The following is a 16,906-nucleotide window of genomic DNA, read 5'->3' on the forward strand; positions in this document are numbered from 1 at the left end:
GATGTGCGGAAAAAAGGCAATTGAGATGGATTACGTAAGAAGTGCTTTTTACGCTCAGAAATATAAAACCAAACTCGCAATGATTCGTGATAAATGTATAACAGCGATGTGAGGCGATTACGTTTAAATTATATTCAGTAGTTCCTTATACTGTAGGCGAATTTGTATATTGAAAATGAATAAAACAAAAAAAATATATATATATATTTATCTGACCTATAGTTTTATTTAACTATCGTAAATATTTTATCAAAGTAAATGTTTTATCAAACGAAAAATAAATGTCTTACATAATTTGTGTAGAAAAATTATAAACCAAACATTTTTAAAAAAACTAAAATTATGATGCATCAATTAATGTTATTATTACTTTTATTTTTTTACATTTATTATTGTTTACTTGCATAAGTTTAAAAGCAATATTCATACTGTCTGATGAGTTTCAGATAATCCAAGCGCGTGTTATATTCGTTTATTGTATTTTTCTATTATAGTATCTCAAAAGTTACACTTCTAATGTCCACAAACCCCTAAATATCGAAATCGTACGAAACTTCACATAGCAGTCAAATTTACTCCAATCACAACGAAAGTTTATTAATACACATGCCAAATTGCACGTAATACATTTTTTTATAAATATATATATTAAAGTTATTCGTGAAATGGGACGCTACGTTGGTACGTGAAATTTCTTCGAATAAACGACGTAAGAGAATATATGTTTATAACTTATTAATATAAATCAATAGCTAACAATCTTACCAGTACTGATGAGAAGTGGTCAACGTCAAACGTAACTGTTGGCCCTGAAAAGGGCCGATTTTTTTGTATTCCACTAAGATTACTCTTTGAATTGCTTTTTTTCGGTTTTTTTGGGCAAAAGCACAGCTTGAATGTTGGGAAGGACACCCCCTTGGGCGAGCGTTACGTTGCCGAGTAGCTTATTTAATTCCTCGTCGTTGCGAATGGCTAGTTGGAGGTGACGAGGGATGATTCTGGTTTTTTTGTTGTCACGGGCAGCATTGCCAGCCAACTCGAGAACCTCCGCGGACAAGTACTCGAGTACCGCGGCCAGATACACCGAAGCTCCAGGACCCACACGCTCGGCGTAGTTGCCCTTCTTCAGAAGTCGGAGGACACGACCGACCGGGAACTGCAAACCCGCACGGGAGGACCGCGTCTTGGATTTCGCCTTAGACTTTCCTGCACCACCTTTGCCACGTCCCGTCATTGTTCAAACACTAGATTTTTCAATGCAACTTGTCGCGCAACGAGTCAGAGCTTAACTATGCCTTGTGGGCATTTTTTTTGACAGGCGATTTTTTTCGGCGTTGCTGCGATCGCAGCTACTCCGAGCCAATCACAAGCCAGCTCATTGAGAAAGAGGCAGTAGTGGGGGTGGCCCGTTGGCGATTTTGCCTTTTTGTTTCCGGAAAAATCTCCGTCAGGGGTGCTAGTGGCGTTTTCTTGGAAAAAATTTTTTTACACTCAAGATGGAGCTTACAGGCCATTGTCACGTATGCTAATTGCTAATTACCTAATTAGCAGTTTTCTCTTCAGATGGAAAAAAATTGTTGCACTGATTACGGGTAATACAGGTCTAAAACTAAGTGTTATTGTCACAACTCTTTCATCAAACGTTAATTTTTTAATTGCAAAAGAATACGAGCCTTTCATTACCAAGTATGCAGCTAAACTCCTTGCGAAACATGCACAGAAGTAATTATTAGTGTAAATGTTAATACGCTTGTTTAGTTGCTCGTAAAATACTTCGATGCCTCGTAGTGCTTGCACACGATTAGCAGGTACCTCATGTCGGATAACGTGCCGTCACGTTATGAAATATTATCCTTAAAAAGTCAATCGCTAGCTTATGCACGCACTCCCCAATTTCATGCTCTTGGGGATGGGCACGGTGGTGACCCTTTGACGGGAATTGCAGAGGTTCGTGTCCTCGAACAAGGTTAGGTTTTACGAGCCCTTGGAGTGCCGTCACAGCGGAGCTTAAGAATACAAGGTCCTAGTGCTCGCACGACTTAACCGTTCCTTCTAAACCACAGAGAATTTCATTATCTCAGAAAAAGAGGGTAAGTCACGTTGTTAATGAGGTGTTGGCCGCGAAAAGGACCGGTTGAATTTGCCAACTCAGGGACGTTCTTTCCGCATGTGCCTTGCCAGCTGAACGTCCTTGGGCATGATCCTTTCAGATGCAAGTGAGTTGCGCTTAAGTTTGTGTCCTCGAACGTCGGGGTACGCTCTACAAGCTTCCGGGAAGGTCGTAACAGAACTAGGGAGCTGAGGTCGTAGTACCCGCACCCGTTCTTATGCTTAATTATGCAGTTTAAACATGACAGATATACACGTAGGAGTATAAGTAACGTTGTGAAAAATTTGTTGGCCCTGAAAAGGGCCGGTTTAAATGAAGTGCTAGCTTAAGCACGTTCACCACGAACGCGCCTTGCCAACTGAACGTCCTTGGGCATGATGGTCACCCTTTTGGCGTGAATGGCACACAGGTTCGTGTCCTCGAACAATCCAACGAGGTACGCTTCACAAGCTTCTTGGAGTGCCATTACAGCAGAGCTTTGGAAGCGAAGGTCAGTTTTGAAGTCTTGAGCCACTTCACGAACTAGGCGCTGGAAGGGTATTTTGCGCAGCAAAAGCTCCGTGCTCTTCTGGTAACGACGAATTTCTCGGAGTGCGACGGTTCCTGGCCTGAAACGATGTGGTTTCTTTACACCTCCGGTAGCTGGTGCGCTTTTACGAGCAGCTTTAGTAGCTAATTGCTTCCTGGGGGCTTTACCACCAGTAGATTTGCGGGCAGTTTGCTTCGTGCGAGCCATTGTAGATGAATAGGGAAATATACAATGATGTCTGCTTGACTGACGATGGCATACTGAATCTTTGATGTCGTGATGTGTGCCAGGTTCTAATTTTACCCCCTCCAAGTCGCAGCCGGTTTAGTGCAGAAACGTTACCCCCTCCACGAACGTAGACCAAAAATTCTTCCCCCACCTCGAAGCAGAGTGGGGTCGTGGAGGGGGTGGATTTGGAGGACGAGCGGCGCGCCGGTGGATTGGAGATACGATCATACGTCCTTTGACAGCCAGGCGCAGAAGGTCCCTAATAGCTTCCATAGCCCGCATTATCTCGTAATCATGACTGGTCGTGGAAAAGGCGGTAAAGGATTGGGCAAGGGTGGAGCGAAACGTCATCGCAAAGTGCTACGTGACAACATCCAGGGTATCACTAAACCCGCCATTCGCCGACTTGCTCGTCGAGGGGGCGTCAAGCGGATTTCTGGCCTCATCTACGAAGAAACTCGAGGTGTCCTGAAAGTCTTCCTCGAAAATGTCATCCGGGATGCCGTGACTTACACCGAACATGCTAAAAGAAAGACCGTCACTTCTATGGACGTAGTTTATGCACTCAAAAGGCAAGGACGCACCCTCTACGGTTTTGGCGGATAAATTCGACGCCAACTTAAACAACCGGCCCTTTTCAGGGCCACTAAATAATTATGACGTTCAATCACTGTTCCTCCGATTGACAAATAAAGTTTGCATTTTTTTTTTGTTTATATTTGGCAAGGTACGTGTTAAACCTTATTTTTCGGTTACATGAGTAGGTCATTTATTACGTTATTTAAAAATTATTTATTTTATTTCTGGATGGGGTGGAGAAAATCTTCCCATGAGAAATACTTGGAAGAATTAATTTTTTTTGTTTTTGTTTGAAGGAGCGAGGAGGGGAAAATGGAAGAATTAATTAATTAATTATTACTAGCACTTAACAGTAATGAATTAAAGGGAACAACAATTTAGATTTAAAATGTATCGGTGATAATCAGTTGTATTACATTTCAGTTAACTATGTAGTCTAACGAAATGTATAAATAAAGTTGTATAGCAGGACAGATAATAATTTTCTGGCGTCCGGTTTAGAAGTTAAGTACAGTTAGAGCTTTGTCCCACAATTTACAGCATCTTTCGTTGAATTTGACCTACATATTAAGTTAATAATAATGTAAGGATTACGATTCAAAGGTATGATACAATAATAGTAGACCAACGTACAAAGGTGTGGATAAGTACCTATTCATATTTCTACCGGATAAATTATTTGCAGAGTGCTAAACTGAGAAGCTGCGTTTGAATATACCTACAACACACTACATAAATTAAAAAACTAAGCATGACGAGTATATTAGTAATCCACTACCAATTGAACAGTAGATAAAAACTTTATTTTTTAATTCAACCAACCGCAAGAAAAATCAAACAGGAACGAAAGAAAAGTCGTTGAAATAAATAGGGTAATCGATAAAAATATAATGTTTGCAAAACTTGTCGATGATTTGTGCTTTTTTACACGCTCGGCTTAGTTTTAACTATACTGTAGTTATGCTATATTCATACTTTTTAGCTTTATATTACGCTCGCGCGGGTTCCGATCCGATGATTGGGTTTAATAAAACGCAATCTGAATCTCGATTAGTTTGACCCTCTTGTACGACACGGTGACAGCGAGAGGGTATTTGGTTATTAGCCAGTTTTACTGCTGCAGTTGTCGACTGCGGGTATATTTATTATTTTCTTTTCTATCGTGGTGTAGATGAACAATAAAAACAAAGAAAGAAAAAATACATTGATTTGTAATCATATGGTTTGCATAATTAAGTAGGCATATACTTACTGACGTATTTTTAAGGACATACGTTGACAGCGACAAGTGTAGCAGACAATAAGTGTAGTCGGAATAAGCATTAAGTTCTTATTTTTATTTGTCTTTCATTTAATTTTGTGATACGCGAGTGCAAAAATGTCGGAGAATGTCAGTCCGATTAAATATTTCCTTAGTGGAGGCTTTGGAGGTGTCTGTACTATTGTGGCTGGTCATCCTTTGGATACGATAAAAGTAAGGTTACATACTTGCTTAGCAGATTGTTTTTTGTTTGTTTTTTAAAATAAGTAAAATTATAAACTCATGATTTTGGCTATTGTTTCGTTAGGTACGACTGCAGACTATGCCAATTGCTGGACCTAACCAAGTGCCACTTTATACAGGAACATGGGATTGTGCCAAAAAGACAGTTGCAAAGGAAGGCTTTCGAGGATTTTACAAAGGTACATATTCAAAACTTGCAATATTTGCTCTAGCAATTGTTCCATGCTTTTGTTTACCTGATATTTGTCTCGTTTTAGGAATGGGAGCACCACTTGTTGGAGTTGCTCCCATTTTTGCCATGAGTTTTTTGGGCTTTGGCATTGGAAAGAAGCTGCAGCAAAAGACACCAGACGAAAAACTCAATGAGCTACAGTTATTTTATGCTGGAGCATTCAGTGGAATATTTACCACAGTAATTATGGCCCCTGGAGAGCGTATCAAGTGTCTCCTGCAGATACAGCAAGGTGATGCCAAGCCAAAGTACAGGGGCCCAGTTGACTGTGTTAAACAGTTGTATGCTGAAGGTGGTTTGCGGAGTATATTCAAAGGTTCTTGTGCTACTCTTTTAAGAGGTAAAGTTGGTTCATTTTATTTTAACATATACATTTTTCAGAGATATTCATACAACAAATTTCGTTGGCTCGTGTGTATCCACTTATTAGAGTCATAATATTCGATTAACTGGTAATGGTGTTATCATCGATATTACCTATTTTAGCATGTTTCCTCCTAAGCCTGCGTCGCCTTGGCCATTTGCATTGTAAGCCTCCTTTGCGAAGAGCATAAAAGACACCCCAGTTTCTCAAGGATTTAGGTGTAAAGCATCTGGGGGCCGTTTCCTTAGCCCTGTTCACCTGTTTTGAAAACAATATTGTTTGATCAATCATGCTTATACTTCTTACTCATGCCAGTTAACAAAATTTTAATACCAAGTGAGGATTCCACGCTGTCATGTCACAATTGCAATTCCAAGGGTTTCCATCCAATCTTATGCTTTGTATTTGAAATTGCTTATTCATGGTTCGTAAGTTTTTGAAAAAATCCACAGGCAATTTCAGTAGTTTGTTTTTAGTGAGAATGATTTCCTTCAATTTCTTTTGCTGCTGTATGGAAAACAGCCCTGGTGGAATGTATTCAATATCATTGTAAGAAAGATCAATTCTTTTAACGTTTTCCAGGCCATAGAAGGCATCCATTGATATTTTTGTAATATGACAGTGACTGAGATCCAAGTCAATCAAATTATTAAGATCGACAAATACATCGAATTCGATGCTTGTAATGTTTCCTCTTAATTTTAATTCAGTCAGAGACGGCATCCCTTGAAAAATAAATCGTTCAATCACTGGCATGTCTAGATTGTAAATATGCAAAACTTGCAAATTTTTCAATCCTAAGAACACGTTCTTTTGCAGCTTGAGTTTTGCAACGTTTCCACCTAATTCTAGTCGAGTTGTTTTATTCATTATTTCGAATGTGCTGAAAACCATGGAATTTTATTACAACAATACTTGAGTAAATTTATCATAAATATTGAACAACCATATGGTGACATTGTCCAACAAAACGTACCTCGGAAAAATCGAATCCAGAGGATTGCCACAGAAGTCGGCGGCCAACAGAGCCGGAAAGGGTGGGAACGACAGTTCTGACAAAAAAGTTAAATTATTGCCACTGAGATCGAGCTTCTCCAGCAACAAAAGCCCTGCCAAATCGACGCTGGAGAGTGTCAGCAGCTGATTGTTAGCAAGCGACAGCAGTCTGAGATTAGGCGTTCCATAGAAACAAAATTCAGGAATGAATTTTAAATCGTTTTTCTGCAGCGACAAGTACTGCAAACTGTCGAGGCCATCGAACATGTGCCAGGATATGTCCTTGAGAGCGCAGTCGTGCACCCGAAGATGAGTCAGAACTCCCAGGCCGGTGAAAAGCCCTGTAGAATCCTTGTAGCCCTCCACCTCTTGCTTGTAAATGTCGTAGGGCAGGATTTCCTTGTCGTCGTTGTTGGCGCCCATTTGCTGACTCAGGAAGATCAGCCTGTGGCCCGTGGTCTGATTAATGCTGGAGATCACTTGAGAAGTTTCCTCCGGAGGATTCATGCGTTTGACTATGAGACTAGCCTTGCTCTTGTCTTTGACGCTCAATCTTGTCAAAGTGACTCGTTCCAGGTTTAAATAGAGCAAAGTTGTGCCCAGTGGTAGTAGCGTGTCGGCTGATAAAGTGATGCCTTTCTTGTCGTTCTCGTGCATGGGGACGTTGTTGCTCTTGGAGGGATCTCGGCTGTCCAGTCCTTGAATGTCCAGCGAAATCAGGTCGGTGAAGCGTTGCATGTCGGCAGCCTGCAGGAGTATCTCGATATTGCCGGTGCCCGATTCCAAGATCGTGAATACCTGCAATGAAGAATAAAAAAAAAAAAAAAAAAAAAATGGTTCACTAGAACCGACGAAAAAATACAATATTTTCCCTTTTATCCTTAATATAATGATTGACTTGCAAATCTCCGGGTAACTGCGACAGTAGCTTCATCGGGTTTTCGGAAACCACGCACGTTGCGACCCTGAGTAGTTCGTTAGCGAGCGGATGGTCCTCGTCAACTTGGTTCATCGAACCGCCCTAAAGTCAAAAATATCCTTATTAATTTTGTTTTTCTTATTTTTCGAACATCATTTTCTATAACAGTTTACACGGTTTGACTTATCTTTCATAATCTCTAATAAAAAATATACCATGCATCAGACTACATAAATATGTAACAATAACACGCCAATACCCCAAAATCGTTGGTCGAATTGATCCATTGATGAAGAGGCAGGTCCTCGTAGCGCAAATACTCGCAGGAGCACTCGCGTGGGCATTTCACTTCCCAGACGCCGCCAATGTCGACGACTTGGGCAGCACCCCATCTCTAAAACAACATATTATTTTTCAACCAATGGTAAATATATATCTACGAAAAAAAAAAAAAAAAAAAAAAAAAAGGATTTACCAAGACCAGGAGGCTTAGAAAAAATTTAACGTATCCCATGGCAAAACCATTGATTGTCCACCGACGCGATGTAACGATAACGGGTCGAAAGCAACAAGACGCGTTGGAAGTAATTATTTTTCCACCACGAGGACAACGGCAGCACAGCTCCAAAAGCCCGTCGATCAGTCGGACCGAAAAGAACTGAACTTTGCCGATGCGGCTTATCACCGCCAGCTCCTCCTTCTCTCGCTGTATATCCGCGCGCTCTGCAGCGGCTTCCTCCATCTGGCGCACGCACAGGATGTGTGCCTTTTTTTTTTTTTTTTTTTTTTTATCTATTATCTATACCGAGAGCGCCCACACGCGCATCTTTCTCTCTATTATTAATTGATAATACAATAACTCCCTTTTCCCTCTCTCTTTTTCTCATGGACGCCTTTTATGTTTTATCGTTTTGGTGTAACGATAATGTGATATGGAAGGGACAACTTTTTTTTATTATTTTCGTTTCGTTTTCGTATATTTTCAGATGTACCTGCCAGTGGAGTGTACTTTACGACCTACGAAGTCTTGCAAAGACTGTTGAAGGCCGAGGACGGCAGTCTCACGTTGCTCTCGACGATAACCGCCGGGGGCTGCGCGGGAATCGCCAACTGGATCGTAGGCATGCCACCTGACGTTCTGAAATCCCGCCTCCAGACTGGTACGTGACTTTTGAAACAATGCTTTTTTTTTTTTTTTTTTTTTTTTTTTTTCATCATCGAAACATAATTAAAAAAAAAAAAAAAAAAAAAAACTTTCATTCGTTACAGCACCCGAGGGTACGTACAAAAGGGGCGTGAGAGAGGTCTTTGTGAAGTTAATGAAGACCGAGGGACCAGCCGCTCTTTACAAGGGCGTCGTTCCTGTCATGTTGCGAGCTTTCCCAGCCAACGCTGCCTGCTTCCTCGGCTTCGAGCTTGCCAAAAATTTCCTCGACTGGGTAGCGCCGAACTTGTAACAACTTGCCACTGTTATTATTATTATCATTAGGTATTCTTTTATCAAAAATTGTACTCGCTTCTCTAGGATTTTTTTTTCGACGATTCTTGTGATTCGGTAAGGTTTTGGAATCAACGAACAACGAACGAATCGATGTTATTGATATATTTTAGATGGTAGCTATGCGGCACTTTAATAGTTTTTTTCTTTTATCTTGGTTGATTTGTTGATTCAAATTAACGTTGTTTCTCTGCCGCGTAGCCCGTATAAATATTACCCTATATTAGGATCTGATAATCTCAATGAATTACGCTCCCGACTTTAATACATAGTTCGATTGAGCGTTTAATATTTTAATAATTGATATCGGAATTTGGCTAACGAGTTGGCTAAGTCTGTGTTCCATGTGTTCGATTTAGTATATAGATTTTAAAACAATTTTTATAGAGACAAAAATGATGTACTCGTTAGTCCATCTGCGAATCCGATTGATGATATAAAACCTAGGGTTTTGTCGATTTTCCATATAGTATAACTGAAAAAGAATTGAATAATAGTATTTGAAAGTTAATACGAAAGTTTTGGATATAAATATTTTATGTGCAATCTCATATGTACATTGTTACGAGCCGAACGTTAAAATTGGCAAAAAACTAATAACATGTTTTACATTTATTTTCATAAAAAGTTTATATATGTTTACAAAATGTTTAATCCAACGCTATTGAAATATCTGCTTCAATATTTACTAACATATCGAGAAAAGGGATAATAATGTTAAAAATATATCTGAATATATAATTTTATTTGGAGTTGACGATAATAATTAATAGCTGTATGGTATATAATATGCGACTTATATTTTTATACATAAATCATTTGTATCAAAATTTTATTTGAAAAATCGAACTTCTTGCCTTTACAAATAATATACAAATAATATTAAAATTTTTATACAAATGACCGAATGTCGTGCCACGAATGTTAATTATCTTAAATCTCGAAAATGTACATAAATAAAGATAGAAGCCATCTTTTTGTAATAATACTATACATAGAAATTGTACAAAGGAATCGTTAGCACAAAAAAAAATATAAAATTTATTTTATCAAAACAACCGCCCTTTCGTTATTAGTCCATGATCAAAAACTCTGTTTCACTCTTCCCAGCCATCGTCGTCCTGGGACTCGCTAGTCGCAGAGTTGCGATCAGACGAGTCACTAGGTTTAGGTGGTGGTGGTATCATGCTCGAAAGCCTCACTAGAGGATTTGTCGCTAATCCAGCGATTCCCCTTCGTCGTAAAGCCAGAGTGGCATGTAAATCGGCCATGAGATCATTGCCTACGGAAGCTGACGACCACCGATCGTTGGCCTTATCAACCGGGGTGGCGTGTCGTAGCTTGGCTTTGCCAACACCTCCAGCATCTCGGATCGCAGCCATAAGATTGTTTCTATCGTCCGGAATTGGAATCTTCGCTGAGGCTGGCTTTATCAAAGCTTCTTTGTTTTGTTTTATCAGTTCCTCTGACTCAGGTGGTGAACTAGGAGGAGGTGGTGGTGGTGGAGGTGGTGGAGGTGCATCCAGTCGACTGGGCGCATCCAGAGTTGATTCTTTTGGTGCTGGAGCCTCTACTTTCGACTGAACAGGAACTGGTGGCGTGAGTACAACAGGTTTTGGGGATGGCTCTGTCGATGTTGAAGCTTTTGGAACTGTAGTACCAGTAGTTTGTAGTTTTCTAAACGAGTCTTGCTCTTCTGTTGATCCTAATGTTGGTGGATCCTTACGAGTGGTCGGTGTGGCAACTGCAGAGGATGGTGCTATGGGACTCTGAAAGTTTAGATCGAGAACAAAGCGCTCGTCATCCACGATTCCTGGCAAATCGGGTAAAGACAGAGGAACGTCGATTAGCGGCACCTGAAATTTATGTCATTTTAAACATCTTGTTCATTCCATTGTTCGATGCAACACAAATGTACATACCTCTCCTAAAGTTGGAGCATACATGTAATTTGATGGAGATTCCATTTCAGAAGAATGCCAAGGTTGTAAGATGGAATCTGGTGCATCTTCAATTTTGCTTTTATAATCGTTTTCAGTAGATTGTATCTTAACACGACTCCGATAATCTTTTTTATTACACAGCAATAGAGCACTAACAGATGAAACATTAAGCCTGGCTTGATCTTTCTCAGTTTCATGATCATTTGTTGAGCTAGTTGACTTGACATAATAAAACTGCAATTTTTCTTGCATGTTAGCACTGCTGGCATACTGTCCATTTTCTACTTTGCTACTCATGGTTAATGGAGTTTCTAATTTGTCAGAGATTGGAACTGGACTCTTGTAAATTTCATAGGGCTTGATTTCTCTTCTCATCTTGGGTTTTATAGCTAGTTCGTACTCACGGTAAGTGTGAGCTGCTGGATATTTTGCTGCCGAGTACAGTTTTACAGCTTTCATGTTTAAATTTGTCTGAAGATAATTTAGCTTTCCTTGAGCCTTTGCAGCTCGATTACGTATATCCTCAAGCCTGTATTAAAAGTAGCGATGATAAATCGATTTATTTTGTATCATTGTTACAAAACACTTACCTTTTAGTGTTTTCTGCAATTTTTTTGTTCAAAGAATCAAATATGTGGTTCACCGCAAAATTCAAGTCATCCAGAGTTTCCGCAATTTGTACAATTGTTTCCTCATGTCTTAAATCCTGAGGTATCACAGCTATATCCACAAATCAGAGGTATAAAATATGAAGAAAAAAACATTGTTTGAGTTTAACGACAATCTAAACATCCATATTTCTTTACTTACATATTTCTATTTTTTCAGGTAGCATGTTGAGTTGCTGGTTTGAAATCACGAAAAACGTATCACATCAATCTACGACGATAAACTTCCAAGTATCTCGCATCTACTCTATGGAACAAGTTTTACAACAAAACAAGTTGCGAGTTCTCATATTAATGGTGCTACGGCAGTTTTGTCATTTGTCATTCCATTTGACAAATCTGTTCAGCAAATCTTATCTTTCGTGTGTCAGTTGATTCTCATGCGCTCTTTTACGGGCTCGTCGACTTTGACATGTTGACAAAAGCATGATGGCTTTGAGCGCTTTGAGTGTTTAATTGTTTATACGGAGAGTGCAAACAGCAGTGTGTCCATGTCCATCACATATTTATAGGTTATAGTTTGACCATTATTGACATATGCTTCGACATGTAATTTTTAGTAATTAAAGAAAAAAGACGTCATCTCACACATTGTCGGTCAAAGTTCGTCTCTGCTAAAAGTACGCGGAGGGAATTTATAAAAGGATCAATCAGGGCAGTTTGTCTTTTATTAAAATGCATGTGCAAGCAACGTTTCAAGGCAGTATATACTTATTAATTTTATTTTCTCAAAAACCCAATCTGTATACCAAAAAAAAAAATTCAAAGATTAGCCGACACTTGACGAAAAACATAAGCATCGTTTAGGTACGTCGTGATGAAGTCCGGAAACTCCCGCTGATTGACAATTTGCAAAAACAAATTAAAGGCAACGCCTAGCTTGACTTTGGCTGAGTTGTTGATTCCGTAAAGCTTCATGAAACTCTCAAAAATGCCTGTAGCTTCTTCAAAGACGAGCTTCCTCGTGACCACAGCCTTTGGAGAAGTCTCAGTGCTTCGATCCTCGATCGCGACCGAGTATCGGATCCACTGCCAGACTTGGGCTCTCGAGATCTCAGCAGTCGCCGAGTCCTCGATGGCTCCTTTGAAAGCAAAGACACCCTTACCGCACAACCAGTGGAAGATAAACAGTATCCCGACCGCAATGTTATGCTTGAGTCCCTCTTCGGTTACTCCTCCCACGGGCAATTTCAATAGATCGGCTTCCGTTACCTCCTCGAATTTTTCTAAATCTATACTTCTCCGCAGTGCGGCTCCCCCGTACTCGCTCCACACATCATTCATGTGCTCGACTAGATTTAGATCGTAAATTATGAAACCATCCACTCCAGCCTGTATCTCCGTCAGTTTACTACGAATAACGCTCTGAAGAACATCATCAAAATCTTTCGACTTCCGAGGAGGTAAGAGCTTGGCCGACATACCACCGGTAACGGGAGCACTTCGTCTGCGGCACGTGCTCACGACTAGAACCATATACTTTTTCATAAAGTGCCTGTCCATGCTCACGTATTTATTTCTGTCCGGCAGCACAAAGGCCGAGTCCTCGCCAAACTTGGCGATTATTGAAGCCGCATAGTCCCACATGCCACAGTTGAGTCCCAACGAGTGGTCCCTGAGCTCATACAGAATGTCATCCAGTTCGAAGGCTGCAAGCACGTTCTCGACCAGCACGCAAGCCTTAATCGTGCCATAGGGTAGACGCAGCTTTAGCTGGCTCCAAGTAAAAATGTCGTTCCACAATCTGGCTTCCCGAGCGCTCTCGAGCTTTGACAAATAAAAAAATGGTCCAGAAGAGTAGCTCGCCATCAGTAACTTGGCATTATGGAACGTTAGCAGAGCAAAATCGACAAGCGGACCCGGTACCGAACGTCCCGATACGCTAACGTTATGCTCCAGCATATTCCAAGCGCGCGGCCGGAACAACAGCACCGGGGCATCGGCCAAACGAGGCACATTCGGGATCTCGTTGCGCACGGCGCGGTACACGTTATGCAGGCCAATTATCTGGTTCTGCCAGGTGGGACAGTGGCCATCGTCGAAGTCGACCTGGATGCCCTGAACGCGCGCTTTTAGGGCTCCAGTGAAACGCATGTAGTCACTCGGACTGACATCCCCGAGGTCCAGGTGGCGGTTACGTAGTCGCTCACCTGTAACGTCAAGCTGTTCGATTAATTTTAAAACGGACGATGCGCATGTGAGTGAGAAAAATTATTTTCAAACTTACTGACTGGTGCGACTTTCCAGTCGCTGTCGGTGATATTGTTCTTGGAGAATTTGGGTATCCTGCGACCCGCGTACTTTCGCTCGAGTCTTGCCGCGTACAGTTCATCGACTCTACTTTGGAAGCGCAGATACAGATCGACAAGAAATTCGACGGCCTTTGGCGAGAATATCACGCGGTACTCCTGTTCCAGACCTACTGGTGGTGGGCTCAGGTATGCGTTGAACTTCTCCTGCAGGTTACAGCTGTTTTCGTACATTTTTTAGCAGAACAATTGCGACAGAAACTGGATCGTTACGAATGCGGGTGAGCGAATGCGTGCATAAAAAGTAAAGGTGTCATTAAATCTGTAGCAACAAAATACCCGCAACGTATTAAAGATAAGAATTGTATTTGTATTGGATAGTAGATAAGACTGAAAGCTGATTTGCTAGTTACAATTAAGAGGTAGGTAATGTTTGTGCGAATTCACAGTCGTTTAGATAAATCCTTGGCGTTCTCTTTGCCGTCGGCAATGCGCGAGCCGAATTGAAAAGCGCGCTTTGGTAGTTTCGACGCTGTGCGCAGACCAATGCTGTGTGCTAGTAGACGCAGTAAAAGCTTGTCGCCTAGACCGGCTGGAAACTTTTCCGTTGGACAGCACCTGTACAAGGAAAATATGACTTTATTTTCATTGTTATGCAAAATTTTTATTTGAGAGCATCAATGGGCCGTGAGATTTATGGCCGACAACAATAAAGTCCGGAACCGAGAACAGATTTTGAGTGATAAAATGGATGGACAAAGGAGGAAATCATATCAAATTTTAAGTATGAATTTTATACCGTTTCCAAGGTGGAAGTTTTTGAACAAAATCGACAAAATCTTCATCCAAGTACGGCAATCGAGATTGCCTGCCATGATCAGCCACCATTCTGTCGTCCCTCCCTAAATTTCTGTCAGAAATCCTGTCAAATTCCAATTTCAATTCTGTGGTAAGAGCTTCCCATCCATTACGCCTCAAAATTGTCCTATGTCTCATGTATCCACCGAATTGTTCGTCAGCCCCCATTCCCAACAATAATACTCTGCAAGTTGATTCGTATGGTTCCGTTTCTGGACATATCATCCCGTTGGCTTTACTGGCAAACCAAACTGCACATGCTAAACTATCATCTAGCACGGTAGCTAGTGGGTACACTAAATTGAAAATTTGAGTAGATCTGTATTTTTCTAATTCTTTTCGAGAAACGTCAACCTGAAATTAATTAATTAATTTTTTTAAATGTATTCCAGGTCAAACTTAGTGAAAGAAGTACCTGAATTCAAATCATACTTCAATAAATTTATATTTTCTTTCGGGGTGTAATTTCAGTAATTCATCATACGTTTGCCTTCCTGTTTTTCTGTCTGGAACATCAAAATTGCAGTTATTTTTCTTTTCGAACGCAACGTTTATCAAGTCTATCGTTTCATTGCTATCAACGTGCTTATGAGCAATAGCAGCTAATATAGCTGAATCTAATCCACCAGAAAATAAGAGGCCAACTTTTGCGTGCTGACAAGAATTTATAGATTCCGATTGTAGCTTTGTGCAATTCCTACAAAACTTAGGAATAATCTTAACTCTTCTTTTTACAGACTCATCAAGTAATGACAGCAAATTATTTACAGTTACACGGATGTTACTGATTTTTAATAAATTGTCCATCACTTTGTCAAAACTTGTGGTCTCAGATGCTATTTCAGCATACCTTAAAAAACCCGCATTGCAGTCAGTTAAAATATTTATGAACAATTCTCCTAGCTTTGGTAAGTATTCTACTTTGGCAACATCAACATGAATATTGAAACGTTTACTGAAATCATCAAGAACTTTAAAAAATCTCTCATTTGGTTCATACCATGGACTACAGCCAAACTTAATTTTTTCATTACTGAAATCTGCAGTAAAAATCCCTATAGCTGGCAATTCCACAATATTATTCACATCCTTCCCAGCTACAGATGTCAACAGTAATGAGTCATGATTTTCAGTTGTTTTGAACAATAAACTGTGCCTTCCAAATCGGTCCCTTCCAAAGTGTAAAAGTTTCAAAGACTTTTGATAATAACAGAAACTGAAAGGCCCTTTGATTTCTTTCATAGTACAATAGATATCAGTTGAATTTTGCAAAGCTGTCAGAACGATATTGCTGTCACATAAATTTTCTTCAAACTAAAACAGAAAACACAGTTTTTTTACTGTCACCTAATGATAAACAGAATTAAATTACAGAAAAAAAATATGTACCAAACTCCCAGAAAAAACATCTCCATTCCATAAAAGTATATTAGAATCAGAGTCAACAAGTGGTTGAGACACTGGCTGTGAGCCTTGCATCCACAAAACACTTGCATAAAATTGAATGTGCCATTGTTCTCCAATACTCTCTTCTAAGCCATTTAAACTATCAGGACCTCGATTTGCAATTACGTTTTTGCATAATGTCCACTGTTTAGAAATATTTTATGTTGTACAGTTTTAAACAGACCTTTTTCTCTTTTATGAAAATTGTCAAATTGATAAATTACCTCGAAAGATTTTGTAGGAAAAGATGGTTTAGTTTTGTTTGTTGTACATTCAATCAAGCAAAATATTCCACACATGTTGCCAAAGTTTTTACAAAAATATTCTATCAAATAGACAGAGCACTTGCCACTTAGTACAAAAGATAAATTGTATACACTTGCCACAAATAGCACGGACTTGCGGCTGGTTTATACTCGATTACATGGCTCTACTGTAAATATGTATATATAGTAGTGATTATTCGGATCAGCGCCATCTAGCGTTGCAAATTTCTGAACTAAAAAGTGGCCCTAGAATTCTGAAGGAGAGCTTTAGCGTTTAGAGTCATTTAACCTATTATAAACCAGCCGCAACTCACCTTGCAGCTATAAAATCAAAAAATAATCATATGTTTGTTTTTGGCGGCAAGTTAACAATCTATCTTTTACTCGAAAATTTATCTTCAAAAGTATAAATACATACGAGGTCTAATTTTGGTAGAAAATAGATTGTTAACTTGCCGCCAAGAACACATGTATTATTATTTTTTCATTTTATAGCTTCGTTATGAGTTGCGGCTGG

The 16,906-nt window shown here is 39.9% G+C and overlaps 8 protein-coding genes across 8 annotated transcripts; 2 read left to right on the forward strand and 6 right to left on the reverse strand.

Annotated features, from left to right (window-relative positions):
- Positions 1-780: 780 nt before the first annotated feature.
- LOC106644683 (histone H2A) lies at positions 781-1,234 on the reverse strand. The gene has a single exon (XM_014360309.2). It carries the CDS (start codon positions 1,232-1,234, stop codon positions 845-847), a length of 390 nt encoding a protein of 129 aa, XP_014215795.2. The 3' UTR covers positions 781-844.
- A 1,201-nt stretch (positions 1,235-2,435) lies between these two features.
- Positions 2,436-2,846, reverse strand: LOC111643314 (histone H3.1). The gene has a single exon (XM_023390926.2). The coding sequence runs from the start codon at positions 2,844-2,846 to the stop codon at positions 2,436-2,438; it is 411 nt and encodes a 136-aa protein (XP_023246694.2).
- Positions 2,847-3,161: 315 nt separating this feature from the next.
- On the forward strand, positions 3,162-3,492 carry LOC106644704 (histone H4-like). The gene has a single exon (XM_014360342.2). The coding sequence runs from the start codon at positions 3,162-3,164 to the stop codon at positions 3,471-3,473; it is 312 nt and encodes a 103-aa protein (XP_014215828.1). The 3' UTR covers positions 3,474-3,492.
- A 1,015-nt stretch (positions 3,493-4,507) lies between these two features.
- colt (carnitine/acylcarnitine carrier protein colt, mitochondrial) lies at positions 4,508-10,012 on the forward strand. The gene is made up of 5 exons (XM_014360341.2): positions 4,508-4,920; positions 5,015-5,129; positions 5,208-5,522; positions 8,448-8,621; positions 8,731-10,012. Exons 1-5 carry the CDS (start codon positions 4,825-4,827, stop codon positions 8,916-8,918), a joined length of 888 nt encoding a protein of 295 aa, XP_014215827.1. The 5' UTR covers positions 4,508-4,824; the 3' UTR covers positions 8,919-10,012.
- Positions 5,529-8,093, reverse strand: LOC106644701 (uncharacterized). Its single transcript, XM_014360338.2, has 6 exons — positions 7,937-8,093; positions 7,721-7,855; positions 7,441-7,563; positions 6,523-7,340; positions 5,880-6,429; positions 5,529-5,804 (listed from the first exon to the last, which is right to left on the reverse strand). Exons 1-6 carry the CDS (start codon positions 7,973-7,975, stop codon positions 5,628-5,630), a joined length of 1,842 nt encoding a protein of 613 aa, XP_014215824.1. The 5' UTR covers positions 7,976-8,093; the 3' UTR covers positions 5,529-5,627.
- LOC106644702 (WASH complex subunit 1) lies at positions 9,626-12,062 on the reverse strand. Its single transcript, XM_014360340.2, has 4 exons — positions 11,713-12,062; positions 11,493-11,622; positions 10,882-11,431; positions 9,626-10,815 (listed from the first exon to the last, which is right to left on the reverse strand). Exons 1-4 carry the CDS (start codon positions 11,735-11,737, stop codon positions 10,057-10,059), a joined length of 1,464 nt encoding a protein of 487 aa, XP_014215826.2. The 5' UTR covers positions 11,738-12,062; the 3' UTR covers positions 9,626-10,056.
- Positions 12,063-12,317: 255 nt separating this feature from the next.
- Positions 12,318-14,065, reverse strand: LOC106644694 (ureidoglycolate lyase-like). Its single transcript, XM_014360324.2, has 2 exons — positions 13,798-14,065; positions 12,318-13,720 (listed from the first exon to the last, which is right to left on the reverse strand). Exons 1-2 carry the CDS (start codon positions 14,051-14,053, stop codon positions 12,333-12,335), a joined length of 1,644 nt encoding a protein of 547 aa, XP_014215810.2. The 5' UTR covers positions 14,054-14,065; the 3' UTR covers positions 12,318-12,332.
- Positions 14,066-14,075: 10 nt separating this feature from the next.
- LOC106644693 (asparagine synthetase domain-containing protein 1) lies at positions 14,076-16,479 on the reverse strand. Its single transcript, XM_014360322.2, has 6 exons — positions 16,348-16,479; positions 16,067-16,267; positions 15,110-15,991; positions 14,619-15,031; positions 14,233-14,437; positions 14,076-14,141 (listed from the first exon to the last, which is right to left on the reverse strand). Exons 1-5 carry the CDS (start codon positions 16,420-16,422, stop codon positions 14,263-14,265), a joined length of 1,746 nt encoding a protein of 581 aa, XP_014215808.2. The 5' UTR covers positions 16,423-16,479; the 3' UTR covers positions 14,076-14,141; positions 14,233-14,262.
- Positions 16,480-16,906: the final 427 nt, after the last annotated feature.

The sequence above is a fragment of the Copidosoma floridanum genome, unplaced genomic scaffold (genome assembly GCF_036245765.1).
Source record: "Copidosoma floridanum isolate Cflo_tuat_1 unplaced genomic scaffold, Cflo_Japanese_pri ptg000029l, whole genome shotgun sequence".
NCBI lineage: Eukaryota > Metazoa > Arthropoda > Insecta > Hymenoptera > Encyrtidae > Copidosoma > Copidosoma floridanum.

Coding starts and splice junctions, on each gene's coding strand:
- LOC106644701 (XM_014360338.2), bottom strand. CDS start 7,975: ATGGGATACGTTAAATTTTTTCTAAGCCTCCTGGTCTTG. Junction 7,564..7,720: donor ATTCGACCAACGATTTTGGG/GTATTGGCGTGT, acceptor TTTTGACTTTAG/GGCGGTTCGATGAACCAAGT. Junction 6,430..6,522: donor CTGGATTCGATTTTTCCGAG/GTACGTTTTGTT, acceptor CATGGTTTTCAG/CACATTCGAAATAATGAATA.
- LOC106644683 (XM_014360309.2), bottom strand. CDS start 1,234: ATGACGGGACGTGGCAAAGGTGGTGCAGGAAAGTCTAAGGCGAAATCC.
- LOC106644693 (XM_014360322.2), bottom strand. CDS start 16,422: ATGTGTGGAATATTTTGCTTGATTGAATGTACAACAAACAAAACTAAA. Junction 15,992..16,066: donor ATGTTTTTTCTGGGAGTTTG/GTACATATTTTT, acceptor TTTCTGTTTTAG/TTTGAAGAAAATTTATGTGA. Junction 14,438..14,618: donor AAACTTCCACCTTGGAAACG/GTATAAAATTCA, acceptor TTCCTTGTACAG/GTGCTGTCCAACGGAAAAGT.
- LOC106644704 (XM_014360342.2), top strand. CDS start 3,162: ATGACTGGTCGTGGAAAAGGCGGTAAAGGATTGGGCAAGGGTGGAGCG.
- colt (XM_014360341.2), top strand. CDS start 4,825: ATGTCGGAGAATGTCAGTCCGATTAAATATTTCCTTAGTGGAGGCTTT. Junction 4,921..5,014: donor ATCCTTTGGATACGATAAAA/GTAAGGTTACAT, acceptor TTGTTTCGTTAG/GTACGACTGCAGACTATGCC. Junction 5,130..5,207: donor CTTTCGAGGATTTTACAAAG/GTACATATTCAA, acceptor GTCTCGTTTTAG/GAATGGGAGCACCACTTGTT.
- LOC106644702 (XM_014360340.2), bottom strand. CDS start 11,737: ATGCTACCTGAAAAAATAGAAATAT. Junction 11,623..11,712: donor ACCTGAAAAAATAGAAATAT/GTAAGTAAAGAA, acceptor TTGTGGATATAG/CTGTGATACCTCAGGATTTA. Junction 11,432..11,492: donor ATTGCAGAAAACACTAAAAG/GTAAGTGTTTTG, acceptor CTTTTAATACAG/GCTTGAGGATATACGTAATC.
- LOC106644694 (XM_014360324.2), bottom strand. CDS start 14,053: ATGTACGAAAACAGCTGTAACCTGCAGGAGAAGTTCAACGCATACCTG. Junction 13,721..13,797: donor CTGGAAAGTCGCACCAGTCA/GTAAGTTTGAAA, acceptor TTGACGTTACAG/GTGAGCGACTACGTAACCGC.
- LOC111643314 (XM_023390926.2), bottom strand. CDS start 2,846: ATGGCTCGCACGAAGCAAACTGCCCGCAAATCTACTGGTGGTAAAGCC.